Here is a 22,577-nt window from a genome sequence, read left to right as displayed (position 1 = left end):
ACCAGAAATACGAACTGAATACACACACAAAAGATTTTAACCCTTATTTTAATGACCGTAGTAATATTTCGTTCATTTCAAGTGGTAAATAGTTGATGTCTCTTGAGAAAAGAAGAAGTGAGCTGCGTGCTTTTCCATTATTATTTATGTTTTTACACAAATAAGGTTGGAAACCATCTCGAATGAATCTCGAGCTAAACCCCCGAGCAACATGACAACAAGAACAACAACAAGTGCACTAATGCTCCCGTCTGACACAATGACATAAGCCGGTGTCCGCTTGATCTCCGCGAAGAGGGAAAATAAAAAAAAAATAAAAAAAATAATGAAATCTGCATTACGGAAGCGGGCCCGGGCCTCTCTGGGCCAAGCACGGCTTAGAACGCACGGGAGCGGGACGATCCGCCGGATATTTGGGGGTGTTCAAGTTAAAGTGATTATTTGTCAGTGTGAACTGATTCAAAGAGGGACGGAGGAATGCCGAGCACAATCGAGGGCTCTCGGGATATCCTGGAAAGACACACCCAGGCCCTTCTGAGGCCGAATTAATCCCAAAATGTAATATTATCTGTAGAGGGAACTTGTACAGTGCTACACAAGATTAAACCGAAAGTAGATGCTGCAACATGGCAAATGCAGATATAAATATTTAAATGAATTGTATAAACATTGGTGAAACGGAATGGATTTTTATCTTTTTCCCCGATTCGATTAGGTGTATTACGGCATATATATATACATATATATTTTTTTTATGTTCATGATGAGATCCCCATCACATGACACTCTCATATTTTGAATAAACCTCTTGGAAAAAAAACTTTATAATTAAGAAAAAAAAAAAGTTTAAACAAATTGTAAATCATGTTAAATTGATTTTTTTTCCGCAATTAAATGAGGTGTATTACGGTAACAGACTCTCCTCATCCATCACATAACTCTCAAATTCTGAAAAACAAAAAAATTCTGAAAAGAAGAAACTTTGCAAATGTTATAAATGTTAAAAACAAACTGTTAAATTTAGGGGATTTTTTAAATATTTTCAATTAAATTAGGTGCGTCGCGTTAACTTTTCTTTGTTTATGACAAGATCTCAAAACACACGACCCTCAAATTCGGAAAGAAAAACCTCTTAAGACGGAAACGCATCCAACAACAAAGCAAAAACACACACGAGCGCACAGCTTTTGATTCCTAACACTGTTTATTACCATAAATACTTTTTATACATCATCAACAGACAGGGTCAGGCAGTGCGGCGGGCCCAGTGTTTCGACACCCGACGGGAATTACACAACGTACGCTTCACAATTTAAACTGAGACAACTCATATAAAAAATAAAAAAAAAAAACCTAAAAAAAAAAAACAACCCGCAATTAATGAATGGAAGGATGGAGGAACGACAGAGGGAGGGACGGAGGGAGAGGGAGGGCTGGAGGGATGGAGAGGCAGGGATGGTGGGAGGGATGGAGGGATGGGTGGAGGGTGATGTTTCATTCTTGTGCCGTCGTCTGGGCTCTGGCGGCCCTCTGCTTCAGTTTGTCTGCGTAGAACTTGAAGGACTCCTGGAAAGAGATGGAGGGACGTTTGGCATCGCAAACCAAAAACTGTTGAAATGATCTGTGTTGTTGTTATTGTTGAGTGTGTGTGTGTGTGTGTGTGTGTGTGTGTTAAACAGGGGCCTCCCGGGCTGCTCTCCGCTCGGGTTGTCTTGTTTCATCTTTAAATCCCCGCTAATGCACAAATAAGGGATTTGAGGTCGACTCCCAACACACTTTGTTCCTCCCCCCCTTTCCCCTTCGCCCGACTCCCCCCGTTTTCCTGGCTAATTAATCAGGGTTTTGATCATCAAGTGTTGTGGCGTGTGTGTGTTTTTTTGTTTTTGAGGGGAAGGTAGGTAGGTGGGGAGGTGGGGGTGGGAGGGATTAAGGCTGCTCCCTTCATTGTTTGCTGGCTTATTACTGTAGTAATTAATGCTGATAAAGAGCCGATAGAAAGAAGGAGAGAGAGAGAGAGAGAGAGAGAGAGAGAGAGAGAGAGAGAGAGGGAGGGAGGAGAGACTGGCAGCACGTCAGGTCTATCCCTATCGCCGGCTCTTTGGAGAAGAAGAAACTTTTTCCCGGTGGTCGCACGAGCCAAAGAGGAAAGGAGACGAGGAGGGAAGGATAGAAAGGGAGGGATTAGAATCTGTGTTGGGATTATAATGGACTCGAATGTGGTGAGAAAAGTTTTTTTTTGTTTTTTTTTAACTCTCTGGAACCAGGGGTGCCAAGCCACATCCGACCCACGAGACAATTTAATGAGGTCCGCTACATTTTTATATCTAAATTACAATGCTTAATAAATCCACACAATTGTTATTGATATTTTCAGAATGTAAAACATAATAACCCAGAATATAATCATTTATTTTTATATTCTATTTATAGTTTTTAATGATTGTGTTTATTTTTAACAGATTCATCATGAGGCAATTCACCATTGCCCAATATACGGAAATATTAAGCAATTTGGTTAAAAGGAAAAAACAAAACAAAACAACATAAAAATAAAACAAATGTGGGGCAGTTTGTTTTTCTCTCGATATTAATACAGATCCGTTTCCGCTGCAAAGTGAACTTTTCCCCCAAAAAACATTCCTGGTCATGCAGACAGGTAAGCCGGATCGCGGCGGTATTTTTAAACTCTGCAAGCGGCTCTTAAGAGATCGGGGGCGAAAGATAAGAGGACGGCTGGGGGGGTCAGACCCCCTTTAATTTACCTTCCTGACATGTGGTGAATAATGCAGGAGCTTCTCTCCTCCCTCCCCTCCTCCCTCCCTCCCTTCCTCCCTCCATCCATCTACGTGCGGTGCAGGTGAGTAGGTGGGCTCACTGCTCCACCCGCCTCGAGGGGACGGCGCTGAGAGGTTCCGTGCGCGTCTTTACGTGCGCGTGTCGACGTGCTCCGGCCCAAAAATAGAGCTGCGTCGGCTCAACAAAATGTGGAACGCTCCCCTGCGCTCCCAAACACTCAGAGCTGAGGGGAGGCCGCCGCTGTGACGCTGTCTCACACACACAGCGACGCTGTCTCACTCACACGCACGCGCACACGCACACACACACACACACACACACACACACACACACACACACACACACACACACACACACAGGCTCCTTCACATCACCTTCCCACAAACACACAACACACATGAGGACACAGTGCTGGGACCATGCCAGTGCTGGAAAGGAGATTTGGACTGTGTGTGTATGTGTGTGTGTGTGCGTGTGCGCGCGTGTGGACAAATAAGCCTTATTTACATTTCCAAGTGCGTTATGGCCGTAGGTGCATTTGAATATTCGTTCTCCGTTTCCCCGGGAGGGAAATGCCTCGAAGCTCGAGTCTCCTCGCTGTTCAAACTCCCGTGTTGCCGCACGGGTGCCTTGCTCGAGAGCTCTAGGGGACTGCTGTGCACCTCATTTAAAAAGACTGCGTCTACTAGTCTGGAAACAGATCTGCTCTGTCGGCGGGGAAAACCGAGGGCGGTGGAAACCGAAGAGACGTGGGCGCGAGCGGCTGCCGACCCGCTTTAGCGAGCAGTGAGGAGGAAGTCCACCAAACGAAACTGGACCAGGAAATGTAGCAAAGGCAGAGCTGGAAAGAAGGAAGAGAAGTAAGGATGGAGAGGAGGAAAGAGGGAGAGGAGGGAGGATGAGGAGGAAAGATGGAGAGAAGGAAGGATGGAGAGGAGGAAAGAGGGAGAGGAGGAAGGATGGAGAGGAGGAAAAAGGGAGAGGAGGGAGGATGAGGAGGAAAGATGGAAAGGAGGAAGGATGGAGAGGAGGAAAGAGGCAGAGGAGGGAGGATGGAGAGGAGAAAGGAGGGAGAGGAGGGAGGATGGAGAGGAGGAAAGAGGCAGAGGAAGGAGGATGGAGAGGAGAAAGGAGGGAGAGGAGGGAGGATGGAGAGGAGGAAAGAGGGAGAGGAGGAAGGAGGGCGAGGAGGGAGGATGGGGAGGAGGAAAGGGAGAGGAGGAAGGATGGAGAGGAGGAAGGATGGAGGGGAGGAAGAATAAACAGATGCTGGAGGTGTTTCCACTTTCACAAGTCTCCGCTGAAAGCGTCCGTGTACTCACGAAGAAAAATAACTTCTCAAGACACGACGGGGGTCAGAGTTCAACCACCTTTTCTCGGCTGTGTGTGTGTGTGTGTGTGTGTGTGTGTGTGTGTGTGTGTGTGTGTGTGTGTGTGTGTGTGTCACTCACGGGGGGCTCGGGGAAGGGCACGGCCTCTCCTGCGTTGCGGTAGAGCACCGCCATCCGCTTGAGCGTCAGCTCGTCCGCTTCAACCGCCTCCGCCTGCATCTGCTCCAACAGAGCCCGGCCTGATGGAAGGTCATTGTCCAGGCCTGGAAAACACAGGAAGAGGGAGACGGCAGTGTCATAGATGCTCATATTAAAAAATAGGCAATAATAATAAAGTAATAGTAAAAAAGGAAATGGTAAAATGTAATAAACCTTTATAAAATTAGCTTGAAAAGTTGGCAATATACAATAAACCTTAAATTTAACTTGAAGATGGAAAAACTAAATTTGCAACAAACAATTAAATACAGCAGAATATAATAAACTTAATGAGAAACAATCTTTTTATTTTTATTTTTTTAACAAAGACCGCAACATAAATGAGGATTTGGCAAAAAACAATAAAAATGAACTCTAAATTGAAGAAATATACAACAATCAAAAAGGTAAACATTTAAATGAGTTTTGAAATAAATGTGTCCAATACAGACTTGGATGGGAAAAAAAAAAAATATGTATGTGAGGTAGAAAGCTGGAAAACCGAAAAGTCAAAGTTCAACATTATGTTCGGTATTTGTCGTTTTAACAAATACAAAATATATATAAAACAAAGGAGCGAGACTGTGTGTGTGTGTGTGTGTGTAAAATGGGAGACAAAAGTGATGCCAGTGTGAGGTCAGCGGTGTCACAAAGCAGCACTTTGAGAACACAAAGAGAGCGAGCGCGAGCAAGAGAGCGAGTGAGCGGACGGAATAAAAGAAAAGCCAAATGGGTGGAAGAAATGAACAAGAACAAGTGTAGAAAGAGGAATGGGGGGGCGGGGGGGGGAGGGGGCATCGCTAATTGGGGTCCCTGACGGACACCTCGGTCCGCCTGCCTCCAGCAGCCGGACGCCGAGCTGCCGCTGATTAAAAAGTCATGTCCGCCCCCTCCCTCCGGTGCGAGGAAAGGTACCGAGGGGAGGAGAAGAGCGAGAGCATCGAGAAGAGGTCACAGATGCGAGAGGAGGAGGAGAAGGATGAGCGGTAGAAGAGGAGGGGAGGTGAAGAGGAGGCGAGGTAGAAGGGTAGAAGAGGAGAGTTAGAAGAGGAGGAGTGGTAGAAGGGTAAAAAAGGTAGAAGAGGCGAGGTAGAAGGGTAGAAGAGAAGGAGAGGTAGAAGGGCAGAAAGGTAGAAGAGGAGGAGAGCTGGGAGGTTAGAAAGGTAGAAGAGGAGAAGTAGAAGGGCAGAATAGGAGGAGAGGTAGAAGAGGAGGAGAGGTAGAAGGGTAGAAAGGTAGAAGAGGAGAGGAGGTAGAAGAGGAGGAGAGGTAGAAGAGGAGCGGTAGAAAGCCAGTGGACGGATACAGCAAATATATGAGTAAATGGAAGGAAAGTGATGAGTTGTGAGGCGGGTAGAAATGAACACAGGGTGCAGCAAGACAGTGAATTATAAATATGATGCAATAAATAGCAGAATGAGATCAGATGTGGACTGTGAGGAAACCACATGTCTACCTAACGTCACCTATAACCTTATCACGGAACTGTTATACAGCATTTACAGCACTGTTACACAGTATTACAGCACTGTTATACAGTATTAGTGTTTTTATAACAACGTTATGTTATTAGTGTTATTACAGCGTCGTTCCAGTGTTGCACATTTACTCTCTAATATATCAATATGTTTACTAATGAGCACATCAGTAAACATTAGGTATAAAATTGCCACATAAATCACTGTGTGTGTGTGTGTGTGTGTGTGTGTGTGTGTGTGTGTGTGTGTGCGCGCGCCGTACTGTAGCATTTCATCAGGTAGGGGTAGAGGACCTCCTTCTCAGTGAAGTCAGGGATCAAGGACATCAGCGTCTTGATCTTGCCAACCTGTCAAACAAACACACATTTTACATGGAGGAATAGTTTTGTTTGTTGGTGTTTGTGTGCGTGTGCGTGTGTGTGCGCGCGCGCGCAATACAATGCATATTGTGTGTCAGTGTACACAAATGAATATTTACATAAAAGGAATACTTAATCTGCTTGCGCGTGTGTGTGTGCTCATATGATGAAGGTGTTTGAGCGGCGCTTGTTTTACAAACACGAACGATGGGAAATGATACCGATGCAAAACAATGTTGACTAGCGTAAATTGCTTGCGTCTCGTAGCATGCGTTTAAATGAGGGGACGCGCCGGCGGAGGGGGTGGGAGTCAAAAACACCCAGAAGCGATCCAGTCCGGTCGTGATGCAAAAGCCCGGTCACACTCGACATTGAGTCAGCCGAGTCTCGGGGCACGTCCGCGGAGTCAGTCTGCCAGACACAGCCCGCCGCACCGACTCCTCGTTGGTATCGGTAAGGTCAGATCACGGTGCCATCAAATGTTGTTTTCGCAAAAAACCCCCCCAAAAAAAAACAATTCTCCGATAACACTCCTTTTTCGGTGTATACGGCGAGGTTGGCCGTGATTTTTCCCACCGCAGCGAGGTTCAAGCGCCGATCGAGGGCACCTAAGGTCCATCTTTTACCAGCGAGTTGAGCGACTGCAACTTTAAATCTGCTGCCGATTTGAAATTAAAAAAAAAAAAGGTACGGTGTTTGACTCACCTGTCCGGGTCTCTGGGCCGTTCGAGACAGGTAGGACAGCAGCACGTCTCTCTGCTCGGCCACGGCGTTGCAGCGCTGCGGGAGACGAGAGACAGCGGAAAACATCCCAATTAGGTGCTGACGTTTGGACCAAAATTATTATTATCCCCCCCCCTTTTTATGACAAAGCCACAACTACAAAAACGCCTTTGTTCACAAAGACGCCGACACGTGTGTCATAGGTTAATTACTGACTTAATGAGCATGTCAGATACATAACTAATTTCTTTATGATTTAAACTCCGCGCCGCCTGTTCAACTGCAATAAGCCTAATTATCTACACTTAGTCGCACAAAGGGCCCAAATCTGGTACTTAACGGGCCACTAAATACGGCGGTATGGATTCCTGACATTAGCCAATTAAGGACAAACAGGAAGTGGTCAAGATAAGAGTGAGCGACGGGCCTCGCGGCTTCTCGCCTTAAAGGCCGGCCGACCAAGCACAGACATATTTGTCGCCCCGGCCCTTCATCGATGACACGTGCGCGGACACTGCAATTTGGAGATGAACGCTCCCTTTTTGGGCTAAGGCTAAGCCCTGGGTTAGCGTGAGTTTCACTGGGAATGTCACCTGTATGTACCAGAGTGATGTACAGTACCCACACTAATGAGCATAGAACAACGGTGTCAACAAAAGCAGTTTTCAGAAAACGCAACACAACCACGCAACATCAAATGAGGCTTAATCTTCGCTCGACAGGATATGATCATCACACGGCCATATTCAAACTGCATAAATCTATCATTTCACATTGCTATTTTGACGTGTGTGTGTGAATGTGTGTGTGTGTGTGTGTGTGTGTGTGTGTGTGTGTGTGTGTGTGTGTGTGTATGCGCATCATTGACTCTATGTATAATGAAAAGCAAGCGATTAAAAACAAACATTAGAGTCTACGGGTCACGTGTGCGCATTCAAAGTGTGTGCGAGGAGAGTAGATTTAGGTTGTCAGGCTCTGAGTGAGTAAGCGAGAGAGAGAGAGAGAGAGAGAGAGAGAGAGAGCGAGAGAGTGAGAGAGCGAGAGAGCGAGAGAGCGAGAGAGCGAAAGAGAGAGAGAGAGAGAGCGATGTCTTCTTGGCTGAGCAGCAATGAGGTCAGATTACTAGCCAGTCGTGCACTAACGTGCGTTTCCTTGCTTTTTCCACCTCCTACAGAATTAAAAGCAAGAGGCCCGCAATGCTTTTAACACACACACACACACACACACACACACACACACACACACACACACACACACACACACACACACACACACACACACACACACACACACACACACACACACACACACACACACACACACACACACACACACACACGGCGCTCTCCGGAGTCAGCGAGCGGCAGAATGGATTTAGTACAATCAGGCAATTAGACGAACACCACGCCACTTCACTCAACTTGCCACCACTCTGCCTCGCCTCCTCGCGCGCTCCGTTTTCGCTAGACTGACCCCCTCCCAAACCGGAGACTTCCACGCACACAGCTCTGCCTAAAAGCTCCAGACACCTGGGGAATGCTACTTTCTCCCCCATATGACGCCCGCCTCCGCCCCAAAAAAAAGGCAGATTACCACGCACGTAAGCGCACCCAAAGTTGTAGCCAAGTCACCCGCCTCACTGCGCCGTCTCCAATACCATTCACGTATTAATGACTAGACCTGCACGCAAGCGCGCACACACACACACACACACACACACACACACACACACACACACACACACACACACACACACACACACACACACACACACACACACACACACACACACACACACACACACTCCCCTGGCTCCTCACCCCCTGTTCTCCAGATAGCCGTGTTCATCATTATCGTCTGCTTGGCTAGTTAGAGGCTTTTCTGGAGTTTTGGGACCTGCTTGCCTCATAATGGGATGGAATGGATGGATTTGGGCGGCTACCCGTCACTGACCTTGAAGCAGAGGCTTTCGGGGGGGGGGGGGGGCATCGGCCGCGACAAGGGACATAACAAAACCCGACAGATCGGACCCGGTGCAGGGTGGCTGGGTCTGTGCTCGCCGATTAAAGAAAAAGCCTCCGTCGGGGAGAGCTTTAAAATTTAAAGCAGACAAAAAAAAAATAAAAATAAAAAAAGTGTCTGGAACTTTCGTTTCTACAACTACGCAGGGTTGTTCTCTTTTTTCCTTCGAAAAGCTTTTTATTTTGGCATCCCTGACAGATGGCCTTTAAACTATGAGCGTATTTTGGAATGCCGTACAGTCCGGCGATACGGTTTCCTTTTCCCTCCTGCCGATACCGATCCAATATTTTTTCTCTTTAACGCGTGAGCAATAAACGCGCTGCTCTTATCGACGCACTCTCAAAGTACCACACTCCAACAAACACTTTTTCTACCTCACGGGAAGTTAAGACATCTCCAATAACATGACTTGTTTTTCAGGCTGGTACCGAGCAGACAGACGCTGGGTGTCGGATCGTCGCCATCTCTACATTTCCACTGTTGTTGACCTTTAGGAGTTATACACGTCCAGGAAAAGAAGGAAATCAAACCCCCCAACGAAATCACAGGCTGTGACCCGTAATGAGGAGCCCATCACAGATTGGAAAACATGGCGTCAGGGGTTAGGGCCTTTAAATCTTTAAATCTGTCTTGAAATAGTGATGAGACAGGAGTAGTAGTAAGTCATGTATCCGCACTCATTAGCACGTGCACTTATCAGACGTTCAACGGTAAAATGGAGGCAGGGTCAAACAGAGAGCAAAGATTTCTCTCAACCCGTCCGTCAATCCGCCTCCGTTCGAATTCAAGCCCCCCCCAAGATGAACCGAAAGCCACAGAGCTGGGATTCATGAACGGCGCTACTTTAGAAAAGTGGGAATAGGCCAATTCCAAAACGCGATGGGGAAAAAAAAAAGCAGACAGCCTCTCAAGTTCAGCTTTGAAATATTGTACTGCTGTAGTCCTGGACATTTTGGAAATGATTTACCAAACCATACACACCAAACATACAGATATGAGCCTTTGTACTACGATTTTAAACTATGCGTATGCACCAAATGTGGTGTACGTCGATTCATATGCAAATATTGGGATTTAAATACACTAAAACGCAGCCTACACCGGCATTATGGGGAAACCTTTTGTCCATCTTACCAAGGTTTTGGATGAAAAGGTTAATACCAACTTCATCCTGTGTGTCCAAAGTCGAGATAGCGACCGCATGCTAAATCTGTGCTATTTTAGAGATTTTTTTTATGAGCTAAACCCATTTTGTCCCTTGTATGAACCGGGCGTGATCGGTAGTCAAAAATCTTAGGACCCGCCTCTTTCATCTGACTGGCTAAGCCACCATAATGTGACACTCACGAGCGCCGCTGCTGTGTGGCTCGAGTCGCACGGGAGAGTAAAGCGGCGGCGGCGCATCGTACAGAGGATTTCAAGCGGCGCGCTCCAAACCATAGTGTTAGCGAAGCCGCGTGGGCCGGTTTCGGAGCACCGGAGGGCGCCTATTTCGGTTCAGTCCAGCACCAAAATGAGGCAAAAGAAACCTGCGTTGCGATTTGGTCTGGTAGATACCGGTCATATTCGAACCGGTGCCACAGTGGTCCCAGGTTTTGGAACCCCAACCCTATAAACGTCCCGCGCATGATGATGTTTTGAAACTGTGTGCATGAGGAGGGGCTATTCACAGACAGGTCCATTGTGTGTGTGTGTGTGTGTGTGTGTGTGTGTGTGTGTGTGTGTGTGTGTGTGTGTGTGTGTGTGTGTGATGCGCGCAGCTCTACAATGAAATACATTTTACCCATTTAACCAGAAATATGAAAAAAATAAAAAATAAATTATATTAAAATCAAAATCAAGGTTATGTTACTTGTCGTACTGATCACTGTCCGTCATCCATTCCCCATGATCGTGGACATGCACTTGACTGCCCAAACTCGGGAATCACAAAAGTGAGAGCGAGAGCAAAAAGCCAGAAACAAAATGAATGAGGACCCACAAAACACGGATAAACATGCATCAAATCATTTTTGGGTGAAATGGTGTCGGGGTCTTTGTTTGTCTACGGCTACCGAATCTAAATACTTCAATTTCCCAGCCTGTTGACAGAGGAGACGCCTGTATCCCTGCCTCATCCTCCGCCCGTCGCTCTGCACTCAGTGACAGCAGGACAGACAGCTCATAATGTGTTATGATCAACAAATAACAACTGTGCAATAAAGAAACACATACCATAATACCTTTCTATATTTCTTTAACAATTTGGCCGCATTCCCACTGATGGGAAAACTGGCCCAAATTGCATTTCTTTTGCTCGTACGTGACTCAGATCTGTGTTTTTCACGACGGTGCGAACGTCACAAATCACATGGAATCTGATCTTTTCAATTCGGAATGGGGCCGCTTCCCTGTGCGGCCCTGAATTGGATGCAGGTCACATCTTTTGCAAAGGTGAAATAGGAATTCATGCCACTTTGGCATTACTCTAGAGCAGGGGTTCCAAAACCTTTATGACGGGCGGGGTCGCAACGCACGGAATGTTGACGGACCGGGGGGTCCCCCCGTTAGGCACGGAGGAAAATTAATTAATTCATTAAGTCTACAATAAAAGTGTTACTCGGGTCCGGCAAAAAAAACCCCCAAAAAAACCTATCCCCGTGTTTTGGGAATAAACTCGGGATTCCGGCCCCGACTTCGGGACCGCCGAGCAGAGGGAGGCGCACCGCGGCCGACCCCATCGCGGCACCGCGGCTGCCCGCCACCATTAGGCAGCGTAGCGCAGGGAGGGAAAATAAATAATAGATAAATAGATAAATAGACCTAAGCTGCGTGGGTTTTATGAAAAGCACCGGATCTAAAAATACTGTGTGTGTGTGTCCCCTGTGAGGGAGCGATCCGGACACAATTTGCACACATCGTGTTTTTCTTTTTGATTTATTTTACCAAATTTCCTTATCGAAAAAAAATAAAAATTAATAAAAGCACCATGAGCTTGAGACCACCACGTTGCATTTACCTCCAGTGTTTACTTCCTAACGACAGCATGCTGCGCGTGACGTACTTTGTAACTTTTGCCTTTGTGGATCAGTTCAGGGCCGTGACCCGTTCACGTCATTTTATTTTTATTCTTATTTTTTAAATGTGGCCAATATCAGATTCCAGTGTGAACAGCGAAAAATCAAAAATTGGATCTGAGCAATAAACCCAAATTGAGCACTTTGGCAGCTGTGTTCGCTCATCCTCCTTATTGCTCACGTCTCATTTAGTGCAGCTTTCTAAGCGAGCCACTGCATGCAGGGACGCCTGCAATCTTCCCTCCTTAAACTTCTGCCGCTGGCCGCCCCAGGAAGCAGTGTCTCAGTCTTTCTTTTGCCGGGTTGTTCTAAATCGGCTCCAGGAAACCCGGGTCGACCCCCTAATTTTGACCCCTTTACCCGCGCGACGCGACGAAATTCAACTCAACTCGTTTAGAATCAAAAATCAAAATCAGAAGTTATTGAATTCTTTTTGACATGGGGGACATGGAATGTTCTGAGTGTGGGGGTCGCAGCGTGGGAAGCAGAGGGGAGAACCCCCGCGCTCCCCCGCCGGGCTCAGAGTCACTCAGAGTGCAGAGGCTCTGATTTCTGAATCAGGATATTTTTTCACTGTTTTGTCCCACCCAACCTTTTATTTTGCGTAGATGCAGCACAATGTTATGATTTGAGGCTCACGCTCACTGCCTTTTAGAACCAGCGCGCGCACACACAAACACTTACCGCCAACATAAACTTGGCATCTTCTACTTTGTCCATGTCCAGGAGCTGGAGGAAAAGGTCTGTGGCTGGTTTGTAGCAGGCAAAGTGGTTGGCTAGCCGCTCTGCCATGGCACTCACTGGAATGGAATAACACACACACACAGACACACACACACAGACACAGACACACACACACACAGTGTAATATACTGGATATACTGTTACTGTCTTGTTCAAGCTCGACAGTTGTGTTGTACTTTTTGGGATGCATATGCGTTTCCAATGTCTTTCTGGCTGTGTTCACGTGTGTGTGATTGTGCTTTCGCCCGGTCCTATTACATTTGTCCACGGCTTTGTCGTTGTCCTGCTCCAACACCTTCCTGAACAAGAAGGCCATGCTGGTTCCTCTGGGATCGGGGCCAGTGTAGACGGCCTCCAACACCTCCACCGCCATATCCAGGTCTCCGCTGGACGAGGAGAGACAGGCCAGGACAAGGGGGATATTGAGGGAGAACAGGAAACAGACAGATGAAGGCAAGAGCTCGCATCCATGGAATTCCTTATAGCTTCCTTATAGATACCACCACACACACACACACACTTTAATGCTAGTGTGTTGACACACACACACACACACACACAGACAGAGACAGAGAGAGAGAGAGAGAAAGAGAGAGAGAGAGAGAGAACCAAACACTGCTTGCGCACCAATTCTCCACACATCTCGAACAACTCAATCTGGCAACCGGGCCTCGGTAATAACACTTTACACTGCCCTTTCCGCCACCAGTTGTTATGAATATTTAACACACAGTGTGTGTGTGTGTGTATGTGTATGTGTGTGTGGGGGGGGGACATATCTGCGCTGATCGCGACGACTGGGGCCGTCTGAATAATTCAGCGGGGGGCCCTCTAAATGTGGCGCTCGGCTTTCCGGCCCTCCCCTCGCCACGCCGCTCGGGCTCTTAGCCAGTCAGCTCGACTCAGGCCCGGCGGGGACGCACGTGTCACAGCCGCTCAGCGCACGGCGCTCCCAGAGGTCAGGGTTCAAGCTGACAGGCCCGCGCGCCAACAGGGCCAATCGGGCGTAAGGGCGGCGAGCTATTTTTCACCTCCCCGCTGTCCCCCCAAGTTGCCGCGGCTCCGCTGCCGATTCGGGTAATTCGGCTAATGTGGAAAAGTAGGGTGATGAAAGTTTGATGCACAGCATATTTCAGGCTTTGTTCTTTGTTGTTTGGCCGGTTGGAGCGGATGCTGGTGGTGGTATGGTGGTGGTGGGGGGGGGGTTCCTTCTGTGTGTGTTTTTATTGCATTAAGGGGGAATCCATAAATAATACTATTAAGCATGTGTTTGCCATTTGTACATGACAGGCGGCCTCCCTCTGTCTGTGTGAGTGTGAGCTTTTAATGGACGATTGTGTCACACTGGGTTTCACTCACACGCTGGCCTGGTTGCGGGCCATTAAACCGTGTGTGTGTGTGTGTGTGTGTGTGTGTCCTGCTGTATATATACTGATTAGCAACACAGAACTGCTGATCATATTCAATTCAGAATAATTGAAAAACAAACAGAATGGGAGAGACTGCACAATGGGCGCCTTTTAAATTCAATGTTCCTAATGCGATCAGGTCAGAGAACTCTGTGACAAAGCCAGGAGCATCACTTATAATAATACTGAAATAATAATAATAATAATAACTATAGTTGCAGGTTGCAATAAACAGGATCCAGTTTAGTCCTGATTAGGGATGTTAATAATTAATCGTTTAACCATTAACCGACAATAAGAATTTTATTCGATTAATACACAAAAAAAAAAGTAATTAAAAAATCGTTTGTTGCATGGTAAAAGCAAAATAGCTGACATCACCGTGTAGGTTGAGGTCATTACCATCATCACCACAAATACTAAAATAAAATATAAATATTTTTTGTAGTTCCAATTTTTGCTGGTGGAAGATACACGAGGATATGAAATATAAATCCAATAATTACGGTTTAGTCATCATCATTGTCTTCTGTCCTATGCATAAAGGCTTCCGGAGAAATTCAACTTTTCAGTGGCTCCGCTAAGACATATGGTGGGGGTTTCTTTTGCGTGCATCCCATTATTATTTATAATTTCTAGGGCTCTACCTGACACAGAATTTTGTCAGTTGAATAGAATTTGGCTTTTCAATGCGAATATTCAAAGGGGGGGGGGGCAGCAAAGGAAGGGGCCACGTGTTCCTCTACACACTGTTTTTATGAAGGATAGGAACAGCTCCAAAATCAACGCTAAAAATAAAAAAGATCCCAGCAATTACAAGAGGGGTCCAGCTCCAACCTCGTAATAACGGGGTCAGACAAAAGCCCACAAATCAGTATATCAACGACAACACATGAATAATGAAGACCGTTGTGGTGTGGTTTAAGCAGCCACACCCGTCTTGGGTCTTGGTAACTGGGTCCGGGATCAGGGGTGGCTCTACGTCTGTTGCTCTGTCATGACAAGTTTCCATCTGCTCCCGGCTCGTTACATCTTGCCACTCTCTACAATACACTGGTGTTTGCCCCATCTCTGTCTCTGAGTCAGAGGGCCCTGAAAACGCCAGTCTGAACTGCCACGACAGTGAGTGAAATACTCATTGGGAAAGTCTGAAATCTGCTCATTAAGATGGGTTGTGGTTCTATGCCCTTCGGATAGTAGTAAAATCTGGACCGTACAGAACATGATGGACCCATGACGGACGTGTCACTGTTAATTCCGGGTCTGCACCTGTCTTCCCAATCTGGGAACACCGAGTGCTGATTATACTGTGATCACCCTGCAACAGCACCCCTGTGAGTTCTCGTCTTCAAAATCTCCCCTTACTTGTGGATGTGTGCCAGGGCTGTGTTGTTGACGAACAGCATGTTGGACAGGTTGAGGGACAGGCCCAGGCCCTTCATCAGCAACTCCACCTCCTGGATCCCCGCCACGTCGCCGTGGTTACCAAGGGTTTGGACCAGCCGGGTGACGGCGAGCTGCGAGGGCACCTGGTTGGCCTGCAGCATGGCCTTCAGAGTGGAAAGGCCGTCTGGGGAGAGGAGAGAGTTGGGTCATGAGGGATGGATCGCCCTGCACGGATTGCTAAAATGCTGTGTTCGAGGCCGTTGCGCACGTGCGCTACCATTAAAAAGGCCCCTCTTGCTGTTAGTGATGATGAGCAGGTTGTTGGCCATTTCGCTGAGCTGGAAGCTGGGCAGGTGAGACGTGGCGCTGAGGGAGAGACAGAAAGTAGAAAAGTTCGACAGGTCAGGCTTCAACGTGGCACAGTGGTTTCTTATAACGTATAGTGGCCATTTCATATTAGTACAGCTTCTTTATATTTCAACAGATTAGGAGTCAAATGCCGAAATGAAGACAAATCGTGACAAAAACGACAAACACAAATAAATACTTCAAAAAGTGTATTAAAATATATAATATATATGAATAACTACATATTTCTGATAAATAAAATGTTATATATTTAAGAGGGGGGAAATTACATTCTACATTGTACAAGACTATCCCCTTTCCTGACCACCCCTTCTCTCTGCCCTCCCTCCCTCCCTCCCTCCCTCCCCTGTCCGCCTATCTGCTGCCCTTTCCAGCCCTCTCCTTTTTCATTTCTTCGCCACTTAAACCTCAATCAAGCTCCCTCTCTTTTTTATTACAGCAGATTAATCTGCCCGCTCAATTGAGCATCAGGGCCAATCCTTATCGCGGCCGCAGCTCTGGGGCCAAGAGGCGGCCGGTAGCTACGGTAACGGGGTCGCCGTGGAGATTGTCGCAGTAACAGGGTCGCTGTCGGATGGCGGGGTCGGCCAAGGATTAGGTGGGGCGGAGGGGGGGTTGGAGGGGGTCAAAATTATTCTTATCAGTTTGGAGGAGAAAAATCACCGGCGGCGATATCTCTCTGTCGCCGTTTCACCCATCTGCTCTTTCCCTCTCTCTCCCTCCCTTTCTTCTTTTTCTTTCCCATCTCTCCCTCGCTCTCCCTCTGGGGTCACCTGCTTCAGCCAATGAATGTGTCATCATCCGTGTCAGCCCTTCCTCTCATCATCATCACTCTCTCCCAATCCCTTAATCTCGCAGTAAGCACCCCGCTGCTCAATTCTGTACAGATTACCCCCAAAGAGAGAGAGAGAGAGAGAGAGAGAGAGAGACACACACAGACACACACACACACACAAACACACACACACACACACACACACACACACACACTTAATGCCTGCAGCATCTTCATTAACCTTATATGCGATTACTTTCTCATTTATCTTCATCTTAACCTTCCCCTCACCCACTTTCCTATTTATCCAACGCACTTCATTTTTTTTGCTCTTGTTCAGGCCTGAGATAAACTTCTGCTTCTCTCTCATGCAGAGAAGGACTCAAACAATGTCAAGTGCATAGCTCGGATCGTCCCAAAATGGACATTCGTATGACGGCAAAAAGACATTGATGCTTAAATTGAGACCGAGAGATTTGATCTACAGATGCCAGAAGAGTTGATGCCTTTTCCCCTGATTCCTGCCATGAATGTCATTCTTTTTATTTTTTTTTAACAATCAGCTGGGATAAGAACAGCCATAAAAGGAAGATAAAGGAGGAAAGTGAAAAGGAGAATGGGGGATTACCTAAAAAGACAAACAAGGGGGAATAGCTCAGCTTTGGAACTAAGCTCAGATCTCTAATGCCGTTCGTCCATTTGCACCCCGCCCCCCAGGGGCTGAAGCCCTAATACCACCCCCCGTAACACAACACACGATACATTACTAATCAGCGGAAGATTTATGGGTTTTTTTCCGCAAAGTCATCCGCTTCCGTGGAAAAAAAAATAAATTAATCGCCGTGCGTGAGTGTGTTTTTTTCTCAGGGCTTAGGGAGGAGGGCTGTTCGGATCTAGTGGGACGGGAGGGCACAGTGTGTCAACACACAATCAGTGTATAATCCCCCCCCCGGCTTCTAGTGAGAAGCGGGGGTCTCGGCCCGACGTGAAGACGCTGGGGAAAAAAAAAAAAAAAAAAAAAAACAGCAACGAGGGACAACGACTTCTCAGTTTTCCCCCGTTTTCATGTCCTCCCCTTCACGCCGCCTTGTTATGATGTATAAAAACTACAATGGAAGACCTGGTTTGTCATATGTAGGGCAGTGTCTTTGTGCAAGGTGAATAGTTTGCCACGCTGCTGCAGCGTTAGCTTGTTGTTGACTGTCAATCTTGGCAGAAGCTCTTAACATATACCAGGCACTAAGTAGCTGTGTAATAAGCGCCAGCCGGTCATTATCACAGAATAACCCCCTCCTTATTAACCCGTCTGGGTTTATTTTGCGATAACGACTGGCTGGCTGAACATTACCCCTCGCACATTTGTCCATCGTTGTTTTAAAAGTGGGGGATGATACAAAACATCACAAACGATTTCAAACCCGACGAACACGTTTCAATTAGAGATTGCGGCGTCACCACAGGAGTTCTCTCACATGTCTTTGACGAGCATGGCCTCCTCCTTGGAGCCCTCGGCCATCAGCACCCGGATCAGGTGGTCGTAAGTCACGGGGCTGAAAGACTGAGCCTTGTTCTCGGCGTCCTTCAGCGTCCCAAAGGCCTCTGTGACGAGACGGATGGAACCAGGGAGGAAGAGAGAGAGAGAAATATTTAACAATTCTCACTTAAATAAGTAGATGAGCAGATGAGGCTGACTTTATGAGGTGGTAACAAATTGGTACACTTGTGGAGATGGGGATATTCATAGGTATCCAAAGTTCGCTGACCACAATTAACGATGCAAGTTTATCAAATTAAGCGTGGCAGCCTTTCACCTCTTGCATGCGGCGGACACCGCCACAAACAATGAAAACGGCATGTCGATGAGCACATCTATAACTCAAACACAAAGAATGGTTTGGTTTCTTATAAAGTGCCAGCCAAAAAGTGTCCAATATGGGACTTTTTTTTTTTAAATAAAATGATCTGATGGATTACCGCTTAAATTGATTGAGTCGATTAAATCAATGCTCTGAAACTTAGTGCATTGTGCTAAAATGTCTGGAATTGTTTAAATCCGTTCCAAATATGTCTTGACCACAGACCCAAAGGCAAAACAAGGAGCCCCTGTCGCACCGCACCTTTGGCCTTGCCCTTCCTGCAGAGCGCCAGCAGATGGACTTCGAGGTCCATACGATTGGGGGCGGGGGCTGACCTGGCCGGCTTGGCTTCTTCTGCGGCGGCACTTTCTTCATACCAGGTCTGTGAAGCACGCAAGGAGAAGAAAAGCAGAATATTAGGTCTGATTTTGCCGACAATAAAAGGCAAACTCCAAAAACGTTCTCTTTGAATGCACAGGATATTTGATTAAATTTGCCAGTGTGTGTGTGTGTGTGTGTGTGTGTGTGTGTGTGTGTGTGTGCATGTGTGTGTGAGGGCAGGGTCCTCCAATGCTCAGTAACCCCTAAGGCAGAGAGGGGAGGGGGTTAAGCTGTACTGGCTAGGGGCAAATTAGCACTGGCACCCCAGGGGCACGTGTGTGTGTGTGTGTGTGTGTGTGTGTGTGTGTGTGTGTGTGTGTGTGTGTGTGTGTGTGTGTGTGTGTGTGTGTGTGTGTGTGTGTGTGTGTGTGTGTGTGTGCGCGCTGGAGCAGGGGTGACAACTCTGGAGCCCCAGGGGTCACCAAGTCCATTGCCCCCGGCAACAGCAATCACTTCCTGTCTTGTCATACTAATATCAGTATGCACACACAAACACATGTGCGTACATACACGGACACACACAAAATTTACTATATTACCTATCAAATGCAAACCGAGGAAACAAAGTAGTTTCAAATAGGAGAGGAAAAAAGTAATAATAAATAACAATAATGCAAAGCACAACTAAGTTAATTCATTTAGGGTATAATATAATGGTATATCAAGGTTTAATATAATATATGAAAATAATATGAATGCAGTCTAACATAATATCACAACATAATCATATATAAAATATATATATTTATATAACTGTCATATCATTACAATAAAATGTAAATTATTCCACTTTTTCCAAGTTCTTTAAACATTAGTGTTCTCTTCTATTATTCAGAATTTCTGGCCAGATCCTCATGACCATTACACTTGTATAAAGTAAGATCTTGTACCAAAACGTAAAGACTCTGCAGGGATGATTTCTTTGTAGTCATTAAAAAAAAAAGATTAAATTAAATGGGGATCTGAGTCCTTACAAAGGACTGTTTGGTGTGCACTCTTGACAGCTATAACAGCATCTGTCTGATGACTCTGTGCCCTGTGATGATCTCACCCTGTTTCCAGCAACGGCCATATGGTGGCATTTAGCTGCTGGATAAATTAGTCGGGCATTACAGACCAATCAGGCTGTAATTCCTCTCACCAGCCAGCCTGTCTGATTGACTGGACGTCAGATCAGAGCTCTAATCCCATTTGCTCTACATGTAAGGAAAGGGGACTTAATAGGGTGGTCTGGAGCGACTGATGTAAGTATTTATTCATAAAGGGTTGTTAAGAGGTACACTTAAAACATTTTCCCCCCCTTCTTTTTTTAATGGGTCCGTTTCAGTGGGAGGAGAACTAGATAAAGCTATATAGCTAGATATAAACCAGAGAAAAATGACAACCACTGTTACAATTTCTCTTTATACTGACTTTGGAATAGACATTTTATAAAAACATTTTTTACTCAACAAAGGCTTTGCGACACTTATAAGTGTATATATGGCCTGAAGCTGTGGACCATTTAAAAAGGGCTTCTCAAATGTTAAGGAATATTCCTTCATTGCAAATATTAGAAGGCGGTATTTTTTTTTATCAATTTATTTATTTTACCTCCGGCACCTCAAAGGGCACCTCTTGGCCATTTGTCTTCAGGATGTCTGCCAGCAAGCGCAGGGTCCTCTCCCTGGGAATGACGTTCTCCTCTTGCATCTTAGTCCACAAGGCCTCTGCCTTCTGCCAGTTATTGGTCTCCTCTACACAAGTAAAATGATGGAAATGTAAATATGTATCTGTTGGTCTTTTTCAACAAGACAGGTAAGACTGCAATACCAGGGCCATACCCCCTGTGTTTCCAAAGAGCAACACTAAGATCAAGTCTACTTAATTTTACACTGTTCAGTAAAAGTAAGGGATCGCTATACAGACCCAATACAGATCGCTGCTCTGTATCGGCGATACCGACAGTAAAAAAAAAAAAAAAAGTAATATCAGAGTAAAAAACAAAAGCAAAAAAAACAAAACAAACACATTAGCCATCCCTGTGTCTGTTTTGGAACATTAATCCCACCTTCAATTTCACAATCATTCCACTCCGCAAGTAGGCCAGCACACAGACAGACAGCCCCAGAGTGGAATTCCTGACAATACACTTCACGCTGAGAGCGCAATCAATGAACTAATCTGCTCAGCTGTCTGACCCTACACTACTCTGTAATTTAGGAAACCCACTAACTAGTATTGTGTGTGTGTGTGTGTGTGTGTGTGTGTGTGTGTGTGTGTGTGTGTGTGCACGCGCGCGCACATAGCGGGGTGTGGGACTAAAATAGGGTGACAATCAGCTTTAACACTCCAATCACCTTGGTTATCTGCTCTGGTCATCACTAGAGAAATCAGGGCTTCTTACCCCAAACACTGAACCCACTCTCACTTCCATAAAGACATCTCCACCGACTCCACTCTCAGCAACACATGCAGTCGGACAGAGATCCGCCGACGCTCGTACACTGTAGCGTGCACACTGAATTTAGAAGCAAGAAAAACCTCACGGAGCGCTTAATTATCAACAAACTTACTGCTCTGCTGCAGGCTCTCGCTGTGCTTAAATACAATCCAACACCTTAAAAATAAACTACGACGGCTTTTTCACATCATTTCTCTGTGTATTTCTGAACCGTAATATATTTTATTGAAAAGTACTTTTCTCGCAATTCATTTCACTACATCCATTGCATAGTGTTGGCTACGGTAGGTTTCCAGTAGGAAGCGCCGCAACTTCCTGTTTCTAGTCTCAATGTCGCCAAAATAGCTCATTTGAGGAAGTGAAAAAAGAGCCAATTAAACTCCTGGGAAAAACCTGATAAAATAGATGGTTTGAGGATATTGTGAGCTTCACGTTTCAATTCAAGGCCTACACCTTTGCCCCATTGGACTGTGTTTAAGCACATTGAGAAACTGCAGCAGAGGGGTACCTTTTCAGCACTATGAACAGTTATAAATGATGGGACATTTTAACAAGACCCGAGTTGGAAAACAGGGAACCTATCCTTTAACAGGCAGGAAGAAAGAGTGAGGCCGACAAAAATAAACAGCACAGGAATAAGACCTCGTAGCGGGAAGAAAGGAGGACGGCGGTTAGAATTACAGCGCAACTTACTGCACAGACGAAGGATGTAGCTGTACATTTCATCTCGGTCACATTCAAACAGCTTGGCGGTCATGTCCACCATCTGCTCCAACACCTCCATCTATGCACATGACACACACATTCAAATATATAGACAACCTCACACGCACTCATTTCCATTTGTGGATGGGGGTCTGCTGTTTACCTGACTGTTTGCGATGCATTTCTCGGCGTACCACTGGAGACGGCCGGGCCTCGACCTTAGTCCGGGCGTCTAGACGGAGGGAGAAATACACACACACGCACGCACACACGCGCACGCACACACACACACACACACACACTTTAAACAAGGCACAGAAGAGAACATACACTGTTTTCGCTATAATGCCCTGATGCATTGTACAAAGACTAATGGTGTAATCGTCCATACGGGGGGCATCCAGACTAAAGTGCTTTTTAGATGCACACAGATTATGGATTCACGGCACATAGTAAATCGATAGTCTTTATACATCGCTGGGTCGACAATCCAAACAAACGTACATGTGTATTAGTGCACTTGTATTCTGGAAACACGACACTCAA

General features: G+C 46.2%; 1 protein-coding gene across 1 annotated transcript in view; it reads right to left on the bottom strand.

Annotated features, from left to right (window-relative positions):
• Positions 1 to 1,245: 1,245 nt before the first annotated feature.
• lrpprc (leucine-rich pentatricopeptide repeat containing) overlaps positions 1,246 to 22,577 on the bottom strand; it is a 62,731-nt gene continuing 41,399 nt past the window's right edge. The window contains exons 26-38 of the mRNA XM_080016173.1: positions 22,195 to 22,263; positions 22,020 to 22,110; positions 20,477 to 20,619; positions 18,764 to 18,884; positions 18,119 to 18,245; positions 15,780 to 15,868; positions 15,482 to 15,686; positions 12,966 to 13,093; positions 12,648 to 12,763; positions 6,868 to 6,942; positions 6,066 to 6,150; positions 4,248 to 4,390; positions 1,246 to 1,566 (exon numbers count right to left, since the gene is read on the bottom strand). Coding sequence (XP_079872299.1) covers positions 1,495 to 1,566; positions 4,248 to 4,390; positions 6,066 to 6,150; positions 6,868 to 6,942; positions 12,648 to 12,763; positions 12,966 to 13,093; positions 15,482 to 15,686; positions 15,780 to 15,868; positions 18,119 to 18,245; positions 18,764 to 18,884; positions 20,477 to 20,619; positions 22,020 to 22,110; positions 22,195 to 22,263 — 1,464 coding nt within the window. The 3' untranslated portion in view covers positions 1,246 to 1,494. The remainder of the gene's footprint in view (positions 1,567 to 4,247; positions 4,391 to 6,065; positions 6,151 to 6,867; positions 6,943 to 12,647; positions 12,764 to 12,965; positions 13,094 to 15,481; positions 15,687 to 15,779; positions 15,869 to 18,118; positions 18,246 to 18,763; positions 18,885 to 20,476; positions 20,620 to 22,019; positions 22,111 to 22,194; positions 22,264 to 22,577) is intronic.

This window comes from Zeus faber, assembly GCF_960531495.2.
Source record: "Zeus faber genome assembly, chromosome: 16".
NCBI lineage: Eukaryota > Metazoa > Chordata > Actinopteri > Zeiformes > Zeidae > Zeus > Zeus faber.
This window is presented reverse-complemented; position numbering and strand designations above follow the sequence as displayed.